This window comes from Podarcis muralis, chromosome 2 (genome assembly GCF_964188315.1).
Source record: "Podarcis muralis chromosome 2, rPodMur119.hap1.1, whole genome shotgun sequence".
NCBI lineage: Eukaryota > Metazoa > Chordata > Lepidosauria > Squamata > Lacertidae > Podarcis > Podarcis muralis.
This window is the reverse complement of record NC_135656.1, coordinates 106,918,318-106,935,780: the sequence shown is the minus strand read 5'-3', so window position 1 is coordinate 106,935,780 and position 17,463 is coordinate 106,918,318. Positions and strand designations below refer to the sequence as shown.

General features: G+C 48.0%; 2 protein-coding genes and 2 non-coding genes across 5 annotated transcripts in view; 3 read left to right on the top strand and 1 right to left on the bottom strand.

Annotated features, from left to right (window-relative positions):
• The window catches only part of LOC114588481 (uncharacterized), a 39,215-nt gene that overhangs the window by 5,026 nt on the left and 16,726 nt on the right, over positions 1 to 17,463 (bottom strand). Inside the window, exons 8-12 of the mRNA XM_077925259.1 lie at positions 13,017 to 13,673; positions 5,962 to 7,034; positions 4,211 to 4,306; positions 3,199 to 3,429; positions 2,451 to 2,473 (exon numbers count right to left, since the gene is read on the bottom strand). Coding sequence (XP_077781385.1) covers positions 2,451 to 2,473; positions 3,199 to 3,429; positions 4,211 to 4,306; positions 5,962 to 7,034; positions 13,017 to 13,673 — 2,080 coding nt within the window. The remainder of the gene's footprint in view (positions 1 to 2,450; positions 2,474 to 3,198; positions 3,430 to 4,210; positions 4,307 to 5,961; positions 7,035 to 13,016; positions 13,674 to 17,463) is intronic.
• TRNAV-CAC (transfer RNA valine (anticodon CAC)) lies at positions 8,849 to 8,921 on the top strand. Its single transcript has one exon. It is a non-coding gene; the product is annotated as a tRNA-Val (tRNA).
• On the top strand, positions 9,599 to 9,671 carry TRNAK-CUU (transfer RNA lysine (anticodon CUU)). Its single transcript has one exon. It is a non-coding gene; the product is annotated as a tRNA-Lys (tRNA).
• LOC114588534 (uncharacterized) lies at positions 10,437 to 16,697 on the top strand. 2 transcript variants are annotated; one of them, XM_028713907.2, is made up of 3 exons: positions 10,437 to 10,578; positions 12,698 to 14,617; positions 14,784 to 16,697. In XM_028713907.2, the coding sequence occupies exons 1-2, from the start codon at positions 10,569 to 10,571 to the stop codon at positions 13,813 to 13,815; spliced, it is 1,128 nt and encodes a 375-aa protein (XP_028569740.2). In that variant the 5' UTR covers positions 10,437 to 10,568; the 3' UTR covers positions 13,816 to 14,617; positions 14,784 to 16,697. The 2 variants fall into 2 exon arrangements, with proteins under 2 accessions (XP_028569740.2, XP_028569741.1); XM_028713908.2 differs by lacking the exon at positions 10,437 to 10,578 and adding an exon at positions 10,606 to 11,314.

Sequence of the window (17,463 nt, the reverse complement as noted above, 5' to 3'; positions counted from 1 at the left end):
TAGGGGAGCCAGACTGTTAGGCAAAGTACCAGGGTGGATTTGATTTAAATCACGATTTAAATCACTAGTCAGTAAGACTTGATCTAAATCATTTTTTTTACAGAAAGGCATTCCTGCTGGTATAATCTTAATATTTACGACGAGATGAAGGTTTCATTTTTGGAATAATAAATTTTCAGAGTAGTTTTTACAGTTGTATAAAAAATTACTGATTCGGTTATACTATTAGAAATACATAGATAATTATAAAAGTATTATGAGGTTTAATAAGTTAACTGTTTATATTTGGACAACTTTTCTGCTGTACTTTATTGGAAGGAGAAAAATAATCATTTATTTAACTAATTAACCCAGCCAGATGGGCGGGGTATAAATAATAAATTATTGTTGTTGTTGTTGTTTAACTAAAGCAACAACATTATAGCATATGTATCCATGTTTGTTGACTGATGTGGTTAAACATTTTTATTTTGTTTTTGTTTTTTAAAAAACTTAGGCTGAGTTTCAGCACACATGAAAAACTTAAAACAAATCCTTATTTCCTGATGGCCTTTGGACTATTGTTGTTGTTGTTTAGTCGTTTAGTCGTGTCCGACTCTTCGTGACCCCATGGACCAGAGCACGCCAGGCACCTCTGTCCTCCACTACTTCCCGCAGTTTGGTCAGACTCATGCTGGTAACCTCGAAAACACTATCCAACCATCTCGTCCTCTGTCGCCCCCTTCTCCTTGTGCCCTCCATCTTTCCCAGCATCAGTGTCTTCTCCAGGGAGTCTTCTCTTCTCATGAGGTGGCCAAAGTACTGGAGCCTCAGCTTCACGATCTGTCCTTCCAGTGAGCACTCAGGGCTGATTTCCTTAAGAATGGATGCGTTTGATCTTCTTGCAGTCCATGGGACTCTCAAGAGTCTTCTCCAGCACCATAATTCAAAAGCATCAATTCTTCGGCGATCAGCCTTCTTTATGGTCCAGCTCTCACTTCCATACATCACTACTTTGGACTATAATGTAACTTAAATAGAAAACTATCTTTAGAAAGATTTTTTCCTCCAAAAGCATTTTATTTTAAAAATCCAATTTAAATAAAAAACCAGATTTTTTAAAATGTTATTATTTCTTTTCATCCACCTGTAAAGTACTGAGTGACTTTGAAAACATACACCAGTTCATGGGGCCTTATTTCCAGCAGTTTGATAGCAGGCAGGCGCCTCCACTGTGTATTCTTTTCCGCTCCTTCTAGAAACATTTTTGTTCAGACAAGCCTACCACAGATGTATTTTTCTCATGTTTTTAGTTTAGCACATATTTTAAATAGCTGTGTAAACAATTTTTTTTAATGATAATCTTACTGTTTTATTCTTTTTGTAAATTCCTTTGAGGGTTTTTTAAAAAATAAACACAAGCAGTAAAGAAATTTTATGAAACAAATAAAACAAATTTTTAGCAGTGCCGGGAAATGTCATTTTTGATAGCTTACACAAACACCTGTCTGTTGACTCAAAGGAGAAATTGCTGGGTAAGATGTTACTATGTGTTTTAACAAAGCTTCTTAATACCCACTCTGTAAACATTTAGCCTTTCAAGTTACTCTGCCTTCCCTTGATCTGGGAGAGTCAAACACAATTATAGACTTCAATTCAGTGTTAGAAACTGAGGTATGAAAGCTAGGAGCTAAATAGTACATTAAACCTCAGTTATGGATGCAACAACTGAATGTCTAGGCGTGCTTTTTTAATAACAATACAAAGCTGAAAATGAATGAACTGCAGCTAAAATATGATGTTCATTTTTCACATGATCTAGTCCTTCCCCTGCCCCCCCCCCAATATTCTTAAGAGGGTCTCTTCTCTAGTCTTCAGAGTACCTGGAAGTGGGGAGGCAGAATAAGGTCCTCCTTTTCTTCCACTCTGCAGTTTTAATCTGAAATCTTAGGTGCAGTACTGCACCCGCAGCTCAGAAACTGCTCGAACTAATGAAATTCCCCGTCACAAAGTACGATTAGAAAAATGGGAGTTTCGAACACTGCTTCAATTAGACTCTGTGAAAAACCTTTTATGCAGATCTGGATTTTATGATGCAGTAGCAACTATGCCACCATGCACCGAAATACTGCAGCAATTCCAAAGGCTAACCAGCCCCAAACCTGCTTTGCTTCAGCAAGGTTGGTGCATGATGTGCCTTTAGATTATTCCCTCAAACGTATTTTTCCCTGGGGGTGGGCAGTTGATGGCAAAAATTGGAGAACCTCAGCTGAGAAAGCAGAGGCTACCTTAAGATGGCCTTGGGACACCAGTGCCAGAGATTATGGACTGTGGAAGCAGCAGATCTCTTATCATTCATGGAATTTGATCAAATGAGCATATGGAAAACTACCAAGTATCTCAAGGCCTTTCAGATACACACAGGGTAACCGTCAAGGAGAAATTGAAAGCAAAAACCAAGATCAACCAACCTGACTAAAGTGCCTTTGAAGTCCTAGAAAAAAAGAAGAGAAAAAAAAGTCAGGAAGACAGGCAAATGTGGGGAAAAACAAAATTTAAGAGTCTGTAGCCACTTAAGATGAAGATTTGATCTCTTCCAGTCCTACTGAGAGGGAGCATGCAGCAGTGACTTCCTAGTACAAGGAAGGGCTGAATGTTCAGACGTAACCCTTAGGAGGACTGAATATAATGATTATTTGCCCAGGGAATTTATGAAGTCAACACCCTTAGAATCTCCAAATCTTCAACATTATTATTTCCTGCACAGGGTGGTCTTATTGGTGGTGGTGGTCTTACATTCTAGACTTTATGAGCAGAGAAAGAATAGTGTTATCTTCCAGACATCACTGGACTCCATCTGTCTGCCAGCATGGCCAACAGTTCAGAAATGATGGGAGTGGACTCAAGCAACATATAAAAGGCCACAGATTCCCCACCCCTGTTCATTTCCCCCCCAAAAAATATAATCCAGCCCCCCACAAGGTCTGAGGGACAGTGGACCGGCCCCCTGCTGAAAAAGTTTGTTGACCCCTGAATTGGAGCTACTCAAATTCCATATAGCAAACTCACACTTAAAAAACACACAATCCTACACTAAACTCTTTGGGTCCGGGATCTGTACCACTGTACCACTTGTAAATCACTGTGGCACCACAGCCGGGCAGATTCTTGGCTACTGGTCACCCTGAAGCCAGGCAAGTAGAAAAGGGATTCATTCACCTTGATCATCTGCAAGCCATCCTGCTTGCTCTTGTCCTCCGCTTCTGCAATGAGGCGGCTGAGGGCAGCAGCTTGCTCCTCGAGGTGGGAGACGTTGTTACTCTGGCTGGCAAGAAGCACCTCGTAGCGGTCCTCCAGCTGGTGCAGCATCAATGCCTGCTCCCCAATGAGGAACTGGTGCAGCCGCTCAAAGTCCGCCTCAAAGTCTTTCATATCGAGCTTCATCTTGTTCTGCGGGAGGATAGGGAAGGGTGAGGAAAGCAAGCGTGAAGGTGGCTGGAACAAAGGTTTCAGTGGAATTATGCACCTCTTTTCTTAGCAGGTAAGCCCCTTTATGAGGGACGCGGGTGGCGCTGTGGGTTAAACCACAGAGCCTAGAACTTGCCGATCAGAAGGTCGGCGGTTCAAATCCCCGCGATGGGGTGAGCTCCCGTTGCTCGGTCCCTGCTCCTGCCAACCTAGCAGTTCGAAAGCACGTCAAAGTGCAAGTAGATAAATAGGTACCACTCCGGCGGGAAGGTAAACGGCATTTCCGTGTGCTGCTCTGGTTCACCAGAAGCGGCTTAGTCATGCTGGCCACATGACCTGGAAGCTGTACGCCAGCTCCCTCAGCCGATAAAGCGAGATGAGCGCCGCAACCCCAGAGTTGGCCACGACTGGACCTAATGGTCAGGAGTCCCTTTAACCTTTACTTAAGCCCCTTTATAAGCTACAGAATTCACATTATAAGCACAGAATCTCAGTACTATCCATAGAAACAATGCAACCAATCCACAAACATTGATCAATGGGAAACATTTTTTAAAAAATATGAAATGTAACTTAGAAAATAATGGGGATGGGAGGTAACATCTTAGACATTTCCTTAGACATTTCCCTTTCTCTCGTGTAAGAAAATGCCTCTTCCAAGATTCCACCTGCTGCAACATGTGCATCCATCATCTGAAAAAAACCCAAGCTCTCTCTTCTTTTCAGGTGGTTTGCAGGAGGATAAAATAAGCTTGTAACTTACCCTGAGATCTGCTATTTTCTCCTGTTCGACCGACTTCTGCTTCATAACAGTCTCCAGTTTCTTCTTCAGTGGATCCAAGTGGCCTTGAAGTTTGGCCTGAAAAATAAAATACTAGAACCTTGGAGAAACAGCCATTCAAGTTGCTTCAGTGTCTGAATTCTAAAGACACTGCAAATAGAATAAATGGTGCAATTACATTTTACAGAGCTTCCTGTTCATACATAAGGAGTAGGAAAGGCATAGGCAAACTCCGGCCTTCCAGATGTTTGGGACTACAATTCCCATAATCCTTGACCACTGGTCCTTTTAGCTGGGAATGATGAGAATTGTAGTCCCAAACGGCTGGCGGGCCAGAGTTTGCCTATGCCTAGAGTAAGAGCTTGGGAATAAACTTCTTGTTACTCAAAGACATTTTCCCTTTTAAAAAAAAGTTTATATCATGCCTCCACTTTTCAGATCATTGCTTTCTGGCCACCTACTTGTCACACTTGGATGCAACTGGTATAAACAGTTGTAGCCTCCACACAACTGCTTCCACAAATCCTGAAAATCTCAGCTATTGTTTAGAAAAGGGAGCACAAGTTTCTAGTCCCTATAGCTTAAGGATTCAGGGGGGTGGGGGTTAAACTATAAAAGTTTATTGCCTGTTTTTTTAATAAAGGATTTGAAATCAGATAGTGTCCAATGGAAAATATTTGCTTAATGTTATCTCTCATTCCTCTGTTCTGCCCCTCAGGGTCTTACTGACCTAGTTGCATGAAGAAATGCATACAAATACATCATCCTGAAGGAGATTGAGCTTTCTGTACTGCACATCAATGTTCACAGAGGGAAATCAAAGTGCAAAATTTAGATTCTAGTAGTAGTAATAAAACTAAAAAGAAGCTACATGCAGCATTTTAAAAAAAAGTTCAACACACATCTGCATGTCAGTCACAAGTGGCATACCGAAGTTTGTGCCACTGGTGTGCATAAAGTGAAACATAAAATTCATGCATTCTTCATACAGGTTTTCTAGTTATATAACTGGATGTTAGGCACAAAATACAAATGAAATGCTTTGAAGAGTACGAGAAGTTAAACAATAGAGCTTTTATCCCTTTATTGTTTCTTACTGCATATCAGCAATTATCATACAGATCAACTGACTGCAATTGTTAGAAAAGAAAACTCCTAAAGTCCTAATCCAAAAATAAAAGATTTTATGAATAGAAGGCTGCCTTAAACGGACACACCCTAAGTCCATCTAGTCCAATATTGTCAACTCTGACAAGATGCAACTCAGTCAGTGGACTATCCTAGCTTTGCTACATAAAAGGCTTTCACTAGAAATGTTAGGATTTGAACCTGGGATGTTTTGCATAAGTTCTAGCACAGGGCTACGCCCCTTGCCTCTTTGCCAGTAGCACGACACACACAACAGATGTTCCCCTAAGCAAGAGGACACATATAGTGGTACCTCAGGTTACAGACACTTCAGGTTACATACACTTCAGGTTACAGACTCCGCTAACCCAGAAATAGTACCTCGGGTTATGAATTTTGCTTCAGGATGAGAACAGAAATTGTGCTCTGGTGGCACGGCGGCAGTAGGAGGCCCCATTAGCTAAAGTGGTGCTTCAGGTTAAGAACAGTTTCATGTTAAGAACGGACCTCTGGAACAAATTAAGTGCTTAACCCGAGGTACCACTGTACTATAGGTTCAGACTGTACAGTCCTAACATTCACATTGACCCCAGCCTCCTGCATACCTTGTATTCTTGCACAACCTCTTCCAGCGGCATGACGCTGTGGTGCTTATGGGCCCGCGATTCTCTGCACACAACACAGATAGGCTCTTCGTCTGCCTCACAGAAAAGCTTGAGGGGCTCCTGGTGCTTCTCGCACAGGGTTCGCTCAGCACTCAGAGCTCGCCCCGCCGCTAACACGGACGGCGATCCGGATGAATCCCCTGCCGCCGCCAGTTCCACGGCCTCCGTGGACACCGCCACGGAGTTGAACGGCTGCGGGTGCATCTGGCGGATGATCTGCACCATATTGGCCAGCTGGAGGTTGGGGCGGAAGCTGCGGCGAGGGAAGACCTTGCGGCACTGGGGGCAGCTGAAAGCCGGGCGCATCTGGGGGGTCGGCGGAGTCGGGGGCACGGTATACTCATCCTCCGGCTCCTCTTCCTCGTCCATCACCTCGTCGTCGTCGTAGCTGTCGAACAGCAAGTCGTTCCCCATGTCATCGTCCCACATGTCATCGGACCCGGGACGCTGGGGCCAGTACGCTCCATCGTCTTCATCATCCCACACGTCGTCCTCTTCGTCGTCGAACTCCTCCTCCCGAGACACGGCCTCCTCCTCCTCTTCCATGTCCCCGCCATCATCCAAGTACTCGTTGTCCTCCAGGTCGTCTTCGTCGGGGTCGGCGTCCTCCTCCGGCCCCAGGTCGTCGACCCCTCCGTCATCCCCGCCCGCGTCGGAGCCGGGCCCGTACCCTCCGTCCGAGCCGGAGGCGCCCGCGTCGTCCCCTTCCTCCGAGCCCGAGCCCCACAGCTGAGTGATGCACACGCGGCAGAAGTTGTGGCCGCAGCCGATGGACACCGGGTCGATGAAGTAGTCCAGGCAGATGGCGCACACCGCCTCCTCGTGGAGGGTCGCCACCGGGTTGGGGGCGGCCCGGGAGCCGCTACTGGCGGGCGCCGCCGCCGCCATGGGCACCCCGAGTTCTTCCCAGTCGCCCCACACACTTCCCTCGCCTCCCCCCTGAAGGGAGGCGCCTTCCTCCCGCTCACAAGGCCGCTCCCCTCCGCGCTGCTGAGCCCTTCTCCTCACGGCGCCTCAGTTATGGGGGCGCCGCCCGAGGGGCACCCCCTCCCCCCCCCCGCGGCTCACCTGGTCGCAGGTACAACCGCTCGAGGCCCAACCGCCCGAGGCCCTTCCGGGCTCCCCCCGCCCAGCCCTGAAACAAGAAGCCGCCTCGGCACGCGCTCGACTCCCGCCGCCCAACTGGCCACGCCGAGGCTCCGCCGCCGCCGCCCGCGTCTCTATGGCGGTTAAGTGCGCCTCGGCGCCGGAAGAGAAGGGCGGGGGCTACGGCGCCGCTCTAGCAACCCGCGGGGGGGTTTCTATGATGCGGCGTGGGAGGGGGGCGGGGAGGCGGTGGCTTGGTGGGGAGAATGGGGCCTTTCTACCCGCAGCCGATTCCTCTGGGCTAAACCGAGTTCCCGGCTGGCTCGCAGCGCTTGTTTTACTGAAAGAGCTCCAGGGTTAGAGAGACGCGGCCGCTAAACAGGAAAGCCCTATTCCTTCGAGGAAATGCGCCGGAAACCGGGGGCCGCTCTACGTTGTTTGCGTCTCTATGCTCGCCGAGGGTGCCGCCTCTGTGAGATGGGCGGGCGAGGCGGAGCTGCAGCCGGGCTGGAAGGGGAAGTGGGTGGAAGAGCCGCCGGGCGGGTTTCTGGTCCCAGGAAAGGCTTGGGCCCAGAAGGACCCATACATTGGGGCTGGGCACCAGCTGGGCTCCTGGGATGGAATTGAATGCAGATTTCCAGAAGGAATTTCCTGAGTAGGGATGAAAAGTGCACCAGGCTTGCCATTATGGCCCCAACAGTTGCAAGGAAGGAAGGAAAGAAAATCGAGTATTTCAGGGTAGCTGAGCGGTGATCACGCAGCAGCAGATGCAAAATGCCAAAGATTTTACCAGCAAGGAAAAGAGTCGCATGCCAGAAAGAGCAGGCTCTTGTTTCGTGTTTTCAAATTTACAAAAACAACGCTGTCAGAATGCAGGATGCAGCCTGGGAGAGGCTTTTTAAGTGGACAGCTTGAGTAGAGTAGGCCTTTGTTGCATGCAACCAGATGAGTGCTTTGTGTTGGGGGAGTTGTGGCTGCAGATTTAAGCCAACCCCTGACTTGTAAGGTTTAAGCTGCTCTGCATCAGTCCAGCCTGCAATAGGGACAGAATATGACAGAACTACACTGCACTATAAACTACTGTCATCGACTAAGGCTCCACCAGAAAAATAGTATCACTTCCAGCATCAGCTTTCTCCTTCCTTCCTCTACCTGCCCCCCCCCCCCGCCCACCCCATTAAACCCTGCCACCCGTGGATATAATTCACCATTCAATCCCACTATGGCTTTTTCAAACCAGTGATGTCCAGTGAATTCAGGCAATTGATTCTTTTGGACAGCTTCTGATTTTGTGCTGAGCTCCATCCCTAAAATAACTGTGTTCTTAGGGACATAATAACAAAGTCTTGTATTATCTTAAACATGAGCTACAGACCATTTCATCTGATTAAATATTATCCCAGTATGCAAATTCACAATGTGTTTTTATTTCGCTACATGTGTGAATTGACTTACAAATGCCTGGATGTCTGTGTTATCAACACTTTTTCTGTGTGTGAATTACTTCTAATGACAAAATGACCTCCTCACACCATGTGTAAAATTGCAATGCAACGTCAGATCTCAGGCACTGATGCTTTTCACTTATGTTTTTGGTCAGAACATTATGAAGCCCTTCTACTGATCAGCTTTGTTCCCATGGAAAGTTATGCAGCAGCAAAAAATTCAAAACCGTTTTTGTTCAGCCTTCTTTTCTATTTTCAGAGTATTGTAGTCTATATGAAAAGTTGGTAGCCAGCTGGTTTCTGTAGTGTAGTGGTTATCACGTTCGCCTCACACGCGAAAGGTCCCCGGTTCGAAACCGGGCAGAAACAGCAATTGGATTTTTTCCCAAAAGATCTCTTCTTTGTCTTTTTTTTTTTTTTGCAGTTGTTAACACTGCCCACTTTATAAATAGCTTTTCCCGCAAAAATATTCATCTGGATACACACAACTGGAATATACGTAAGTCACAGCCTTAAACGTGCAAATCTTCAGAATAAGGCGACGTTTGTAGCGGCAGTGACAAATCTAATAGTGCTTTTTTCTGGGACGCATACCCCTAAACATTTTGTGAATCTTTGTATTTTTGTCCATTTACTGTATTTACTTTTCCCGATTTGAATTGTAAAATAATGATTTTCTTGAGTCAAAATGCGAGTACCCCTAAATATTGTTTAAAGAAAAAAAGCACTGCTAATAGTTAATAAATTGTGAGTACATGATAAAAACAACGGAAAATAATTTGGGATGATTTGAGAAATGGGGCTTTACTATTTTCTATGAGAGGCAACTCGTTTAATTCTTACTTTTAAACCACCAAACAACGCATTAGCACTGTGTCATGTGCATAATTGAGGCATGGCTCAATTCCTGCACACTGGAGTAATATGCAAAGCTAGTATTGACTATACGATTTACACTGAACGACATATTTAATTCTATGTTGGAAAAGCTCCGAGAGGGAATAATTGCATATTAACTAGACTAGTTGCAGCCCACAGCATCAGCCGCCCGGCTAGCTCAGTCGGTAGAGCATGAGACTCTTAATCTCAGGGTCGTGGGTTCGAGCCCCACGTTGGGCGCAGACTTTTGCTTTTTAAGATCTTCCGTTCTTGCTGTATTTCCTTAGGAACAAATCCCCAAATGACCAGTGGCTTCGGCAATGGTGAGAGCTGCAAAGACACCACTCCCCCGAAAACGCGTTTCTTAAATCTATACATGCAAGTGGAGTTTACAGTTGGAAGGAAACGCAAAACACCCAGCTTTTCGCTCCTAAATTGCTATTATTATTTTTCACTATGGAGCTCATACAAGAAAGTTCACGTGCCTATGTTTTCCCATCTGCAAATCGTATGCACGGGTTTTTGTGTGTGTCTATTGCTAAGTGAAGAGGAGGTGATCAAGAGGGGCGCTCTCCCTGGCCCCCATTTTTGCATGCCATCTCAGTTTTTCCAGCTCTTGTTCCAGTCGGTTTCCACCAGGTTTTTGCATTATTTGCCCGAGCCCAGGATCGGAGCATATGCGTAACCACGCAGGCTTGGAGCATGCGAACCATAGAGAAGAGTGCCCTTTAAGCATGTGCAGAGTGCATCTCGAACACCGAGCAGCACTCGCACTCAGGGCCCACGGGAAAGTGAGTTCAGGTGCAGGTCTGCTCCCTACAAAAGTGTTGGATCTTCTTCCCACCCGTTTCAATTAAGCACCACTTTCCAACGAGTCTGCAAAGCGAAGACCCGGGGGGGGAAAGAGTCCAGTCCGAGCCGAACTTCAATTCCCAGAATGCCTGGAGAGCGATGCGTCTCCCTCTTTGCCCACCAGGACTACATTTCCCATGGTGCTTAGCGGGTGCCGTACAAAAGGCCACAGGAATGCGGTCACAGTCTGGCTCCGGGTTGGGTGTTCGCTCCGCTGCGCTGCACCCCTGCTTTTCCCCAGGATAAAACCCAGGCAGACGCATATATACATATATACATATAGGAATGGACCCCGGTAAGTGCCTGAGGCAAGTTTTTGGGTGCCCCCCCCCGGCCAAAAAAGAAAAAAGAAAACTGGTGGTGATCCGGTTATTGCTGGAGTATTTTTGCAGGCGACTCTTGAGGCAGCAGGGCCGGCCAAGGGTTGCAGATTTCACATCAAGGGCAAACACAGAACCCCGCATCTTAAAACCTTTACCGGGAGACTTAAAATGCGCGTCATTTGACATCTTTCCTTGCCCAGCCTTTGCTGGTCTTTTGATGCCCCAGGAACGCCTCCTGTGACCACGCTGTTGAGATGTTTTTACTTTAATTTTGAGTTTATCTTTGCCTAATCTCAAGACCCATGCTTGCAATTAATTTGGACTAAGGATCCTTCCATGGCTGTGCCGTTGGTGATGTATACCTGGGTTAGAATCCTTGCTTCACCTATAGATGTGTTAGGATAACGAATACCCAGCCTTGTTATTCATCACATTAGAAAAAGTACGCTGAGCCCACTAGTGATTTTCAAGGGACAAGGCAGTTTGGAGGATGTGCCTCTGACAGCGCGGCCTTAGACTTACTCAGAAGTAAGTCCAGCTTAGTTCATTGGGGCTTGTTCCCAGGTGGGTATAGGATTGTTGTCTAAAATCAGAAAATAGTTAAGGAGGCTATTGGACTAGCGGGCAAGCTTTCTGAGTAACGCAAAGCTCCTCATCAGGCAGAACAAAAAGTGGCACAGTGAGCGTCTGAACTAAATGTGTCGGCAGGTAAGAAGTTTCCAAAATGGGAGTTGTAAGTAAACTGTGTTTAAGATTCCCTTTTTCATCCAAAAGGGCACATTGGGGAGAGTCTGTTTTGGGTCCTTAAGTGGCGAGATTTCACACGCATTCAGTTGCACCAGCCTTTCATTTAAGTACCTAAGGGGACAGTCAGGAAAACGACCTTGTAGTCAAGGGCTGCGCTTGCAGCTGGTTATCTAAGGATGCTTGCTGGAGACAGGCCTTTTGAGAGCCTCGAGAGCAGAGGACACTTCATTGGGAATTCACAGGCTTCTCATTAGGAACTAGAGAGTCCACTTTCAAAGCACTTGAAAAAATATTATCTGGGTCTCTTAAAAATGAAAAGCAAGTCACAATATGCACCACACTAGTGATGCTTACATCTGGAAAGTGTAGTTAGGTCAAAGTATAATTAACCGAGGCAGAGCCCTCTGCTTCCGCTCAGTATCCTCCTGCCCCATCCCTCCCCCCCCCTTTCTTAACTGGCCCTCTTCTTGTTTCCCTCCCATTGACTCCCTTAACTCAGTTCAGGGGATGCAGGGAGACAGTGACTTCAAATCACTGCAAATAGCTTGCAGAGAGCTCCGTGAGGTGCTTTGGAAGCTTGAACTCCCTGCCCATCAGCTGGTATGTGGGAAGTTCATGTCTGGCTTCTGTAGGGATGGGATGTGCGCATGAGTTCCCTGCGAGGAGCTCATGTGCACAGCCGGACCGAGCAGGCTTGCATTGGCTGCCCATCAGCTGGTAGGCGGGCAGTTCAAGCCTGGGCTTTGCAGGGATTGGCAGACTTTTGTATCTGGCTGGCCAAATTTGGCCTGCAAACCGGAGGTTTCCCACCCCACTTGTGGTGGGTGATGACTTGCTGTGTTGGGGGGGAAGGCAAGATGGGAGATTTAATAGTGTATCTAGAAACCAAGGTGCAAGGAGAATAATAATAATAATAATAATAATAATAATAATAATAATAATAATAATATAATTTTTATTTATATCCCGCCCTCCCCAGCCGAAGCCAGGCTCAGGGCGGCTAACAACAATAAAACAGTACAAAAGTACAGCATAAACAACATTCTAAAATCATTCATTATAAAATTAATAAAATTAATAAGTTTCTGTGCAAGAGAGAGTTTTTTATACAGGTAAAATCTGACTATTTCCTAGTGGCCCTAGAGTTGGGCACCTCAGTGTCGAGTTGCAGCTTGCTCATGCTCTCATGTACAAGCAATCATTTTCCCACACCTCAGCACAATCTTGACTTCTCAAGTCCTCCTTGAAAGTTCACTCTCTTTTCCAGTTTGTAACACCCTTTCCTCCCAGTAGCTTGTGGCCGCATTGTGGAGAGGGAATGACTGATGGTAATCTTTCTTCCAGCCGGCGAAGAATGGATCAAGAGAGAAAATGAGGAACCACCTCCCGGGCGAGCGGATGCTGAACAATTGCACGAGACGTTATCAGAAGGGAGCGAGGATTTTCCCGACTCTGAGCAGCCTGAAGGCCGTAAGAGGGGCCTAGAAACCCGCCGGGACGCGTTTGCGGGAGACCTTTGTTTCGACTACGAGAACGGCCCCCCGAGGATGCGCGCGAACGACCGGCCGTTCAAATGCGACGTGTGCGAGAAGAGCTTCCGCCACAGCTCCAGCCTGCTGACCCACCGGAGGCTCCACACGGGGGAGAAGCCTTACAAATGCACCGACTGCGGGAAGAGCTTCAACACCAGCTCGGCGCTCATCGTGCACCGCCGGACGCACACCGGGGAGAAGTCCTACGTCTGCTCGGACTGCGGCAGGTGCTTCAGCGAAGGCTCGGTGCTCATCAAGCACTGGCGCATCCACACGGGGGAGAAGCCCTACAAGTGCGCCATCTGCGGCAGGGGCTTCCGGCAGAGCTCGCAGCTGCGCGCCCACGAGAGGACGCACACGGGCGAGAAGCCCTACGCGTGCCGGGACTGCGGCAAGTGCTTCAGCACCAGCTCCAACCTCTCGGCCCACCAGAGGACGCACACGGGCGAGAAGCCCTACATCTGCGCCGAGTGCGACCGGCGCTTCGGCCACAAGTCCCACCTCATCTCCCACCAGAAGACGCACACGGAGAAGCTGCACGCTTGCCCCGACTGCCCCGCCAGCTTCCGCATGACCCACCAGCTGCTGGTCCACCGCAAGTCTCACCAGGAAGACCGGCGCTACAAGTGCCTCCTCTGCGGAAAGACCTTCAGCTACAGCTCGGCTCTGCTGGCACACCAGCGCATGCACACGGGAGACAGGCCCTTCAAGTGCCTTGAGTGCGGCAGGAGCTTCATCCGCAACTCGGACTTGAACAAGCACCAGAGGATCCACACGGGCGAGAAGCCCTACGAGTGCCCAGAATGCGGGAAGAGGTTCAACCAGAGCTCGCACCTGGTCAGCCACCGGAGGGTCCACTTCAAAAGCGCCGCCAAAAACCCAGGCGCGAACGTCGGCGCTCCAGCTGAGCAGGAAGTCGAGTCTTCCTGAAGGCCGCTTTCCGCAAGGAACTCCTTCTGTAAGTTATGGAGGCCGCCATCTGGCTTTCTTCTGAAAGAGGTTTGCACGGAGGGACTGTCAAGGACCTCCGTGTGCCGGAAAAACGAAAGTTTCTGCACCAAGGCAGCTGAGATCCTTCGCCGAGGAAAGCAGATTTCTGCAGCATTGGGTACCTTATGGTTGACGTGGTTAAGAGCAGTGGACTCATAATCTGGTGAACCGGGTTCGCTTCCCCGCTCCTCCACATGCAGCTGCTGGGTGACCTTGGGCCAGTCACACTTCTCTGAAGTCTCTCAGCCTCACTCACCTCACAGAGTGTTTGTTGTGGGGGAGGAAGGGAAAGGAAGTTAGCCGCTTTGAGACTCCTTCAGGTAGTAATAAAGCAGGATATCAAATCCAAACTCTTCTTGTATAACTATTTTGCAGGTCATAGAAAAGGGCAGCGAGATATGCAGGACGCAGAGGCTTATGCCCTCTGGCCCTTGGAAATCTTGCTCAGCCCTTCTGCCTTCTGGAAATGTGTGGGCAGTGTCTGTCTTTGCTGTCGTAAGGACTAGAAACTTGGGCATGCGGTGCTTTTTAAAAATGGAATGTTGCTGAAATCGGTGCGCTGGCCTGTGTCCTTGTGCGAGTGCAGAATATACTCTAGAAGTGGGGAATCCTATTTTTCTTTTAGCCCAAGGGTTATGCTCCGTCCTCTGCAGTCTGTCAGGAACCCCATGCTGGTGGTGGGTGGAGCCAGAGGAAAGAGTGGGCGGAGCCACAGGTGTGCCCTCTGGCATTGGTGCAGTAGGCAGCGGCGTAGCGTGGGTTGTCAGCACCCGGGGCAAGGCAAGTAATTTGCGCCACCTAACCCGTGGATTTGCGCCCCCTAACCCGTGGATTTGCCCTAACCCCAGATGTTGCGCCCGGTGCGGCCAGCCCCCCCTGCACCCCCCACACTACGCCACTGGCAGTAGGCTACGTTGCAGGAATGCAAAAGTCAGAGGTTTTTACATACATGCAGCCCATGCCCATCTCCTCCTCCAGCTAGATAGATGAGAGGCATTTTCACAGTTCAGGGACCCACTTGAACCCTCAACACTCAAGGAGTGCATGGTGCAGGATTGGTGCGGAGGTTCCCACTCAATTCAAGAGAACTGCAGTAGAACAGTGGGACTGTAACTAAACTTAAATTAGCCATGCTTTAGTCCCATTGAAGTCCATGGGGCAGGTTAGCCGTGGCATCATTTAGTTTGGATGCCAACTCAGCCTTTGAAATTTCTTGGTGGTGGGGGAAGAGAAGGGAAAGTTGACCTTCAGACCCCAGGAGGTACACAGAAACCAAAAGAGCTGTTTTTACACTGCAATGAGCTCCTTTTCTCTGTGGTTCCTCTGTTTGATGTTGGCAGTGCTAGGCAGTTGCTTATGAGACAGGACATGCTCCAACCAGCTTCTAATTGCCACTTTCCATTGTCTTGTATTTGAAGAGAGGAGTACAGTAGTCTAACAAGGAAGAAGAACTGTACTTTTAAACAAAAGAAATGAATGGCTATGTTTTGTTACTCGGTCATGAAATAAAACCAAGGGATGACTAGATGACCTTTGGGTCCCTCCCAACTCTGGTTCTAAGACTTGGAAAGTAGGAAACAAATAATCGCCCACCCGCCTCAAGAGACCATGGCCATCGCTTAATAATTCCTGTAGAATGTGTGTGTGTGTGTATCTTTATCTATATAGACAGCCATGGGACATGGGTGGCACTGTGGGTTAAACCACAGAGCCTAGGGCTTGCCGATCAAAAGGTTGGCGGTTCAAATCCCCGCGGCGGTGTGAGTTCCCATTGCTCTGTCCCTGCTCCTGCCAATCTAGCAGTTCAAAAGCACATCAAAGTGCAAGTAGATAAATAGGTACCGCTCCGGTGGGAAGGTAAACGGCGTTTCCGTGTGCTGCTCTGGTTCGCCTGAAGCGGCTTAGTCATGCTGGCCACATGACCCGGAAGCTGTACGCCAGCTCCCTCGGCCAGTAAAGTGAGATGAGTGCCGCAACCCCAGAGTCGTCCGCGACTAGACCTAATGGTCAGGGGTCCCTTTATCTTTATATATACAGCCGGATTCAACTAACCTGTTCACTAGCAGACACCAGCACAAGGAACGGCTAGCGCAAGGAAACTTTCCCTCCGACACACCCCAAGGGTCAGGGGCACCCCCAGAACAGTGTGCAAGGTTTTTAAAAAATCTTCTCTGGCACAGTTAGTAAAGTAAGCCAAACTTGGTTTTTTCTTGTGTTACTCTGCTTAATAAATTTTTTAAATAGTTTAAAATATTTTCGCACACCTTTCCTTGCTCTTAAGAACTGGGCTACAGCGACTCTGTCTATCAGTCTGTTTTAAAACACAGAGTTGTGTCCTTACAAAAGCACACGTTTAGAGATACGGTATTGGGGTACAGCAAGCTTTCTAAAGCAGGGATGGGAAACTTGTGGCCCTCAAAACGTTGGCAGGACTGTTAACTCTCACCAGCCCAGCTCATTTGCCACGGTGGCTAAGGCCGATGTGAGCTGGGAGTCCAACAACATGGTATGTGGTTGTCAAATATCTGAAGGGCTGTTACACTGATGATGAATCAAGCCTTCTCCTGCTCCAGAGGTTAGGACCCAAAGCAATGTGGCAAGAAAGGAATTCCGACTCATCATCAGGAATAAGCTTTCTGACAGTGACAGTTGTTCAAAAGTGGAGTGGGCTCCCTCGGAAGGTTGAGGAGTCACCTTCAAGGTTAGATGGCCTTTAGCTGTGATTTCTGCATTGCAGGGGGCTTGACTTGAGCACCTTTGGGTGCCCCTTCTGGCCCTATGATATGTGGAAAGCGACAAGTCCCCCACCCCTGCATTTAAGTGGCTTTTTTAAAAAAGCGTGAACAGAAATATTGCTGAGAGCTTCTCAAACCATCTAGCTGTGTTGGAAGCAAGGCTTTTATTCTACAAAAAAAGGGGGCAGGGACAGATCAAAGGCTTGGCACAATTTACATGAGGCTCAGAGCCTCTTGCCCAACCCCTAACAATGCCCCCCTGCTAGCAGTTACTATTTCTAGGGCAGCCATCCCAAAACTCGGCCCTCCAGCTGTTTTGGGACTACGATTCCCATCATCCCTGACCACTGGTCCTGTTAGCTAGGGATGATGGGGGTTGTAGTCCCAAAACAGCTGGAGGGCCGAGTTTAGGGGTGCCCGTTCTAGGGTACCTTTCTAGGGTGAAGGCGCTTCATCTACATTCTTTCAGTAATTCAGTATTCCTCTTTTAGAAAGGTCGAGGGATAGCAGCTTGCGGAAGGACCAAGCTCTCTGAACTTTTGAGCTCAGCACTCTTGCGCTGCATCCAGCTAAGAACAGACCCATTGAAATCCATGTGCCACCGCCCATACAGCTGGGTATGGTTCACAACTGTATGGTTTTATAAGCTGCACACTTGAGGACCAATTTGCAACTGCATTCAACAAGAAGTCTGAACAGCAAGAGAAGTCTGAAATGGGACATGGGCTTGGATTCTCACGTGCCTACTCTGAGTAAAGCCAACTTCATGCTTCCTTGCAATGTACGTGGATGCTGGAGAAGCCAAAATTCCCACCAGTTCCAACACTGAAATAAGCCCCTCCCATTATAATAA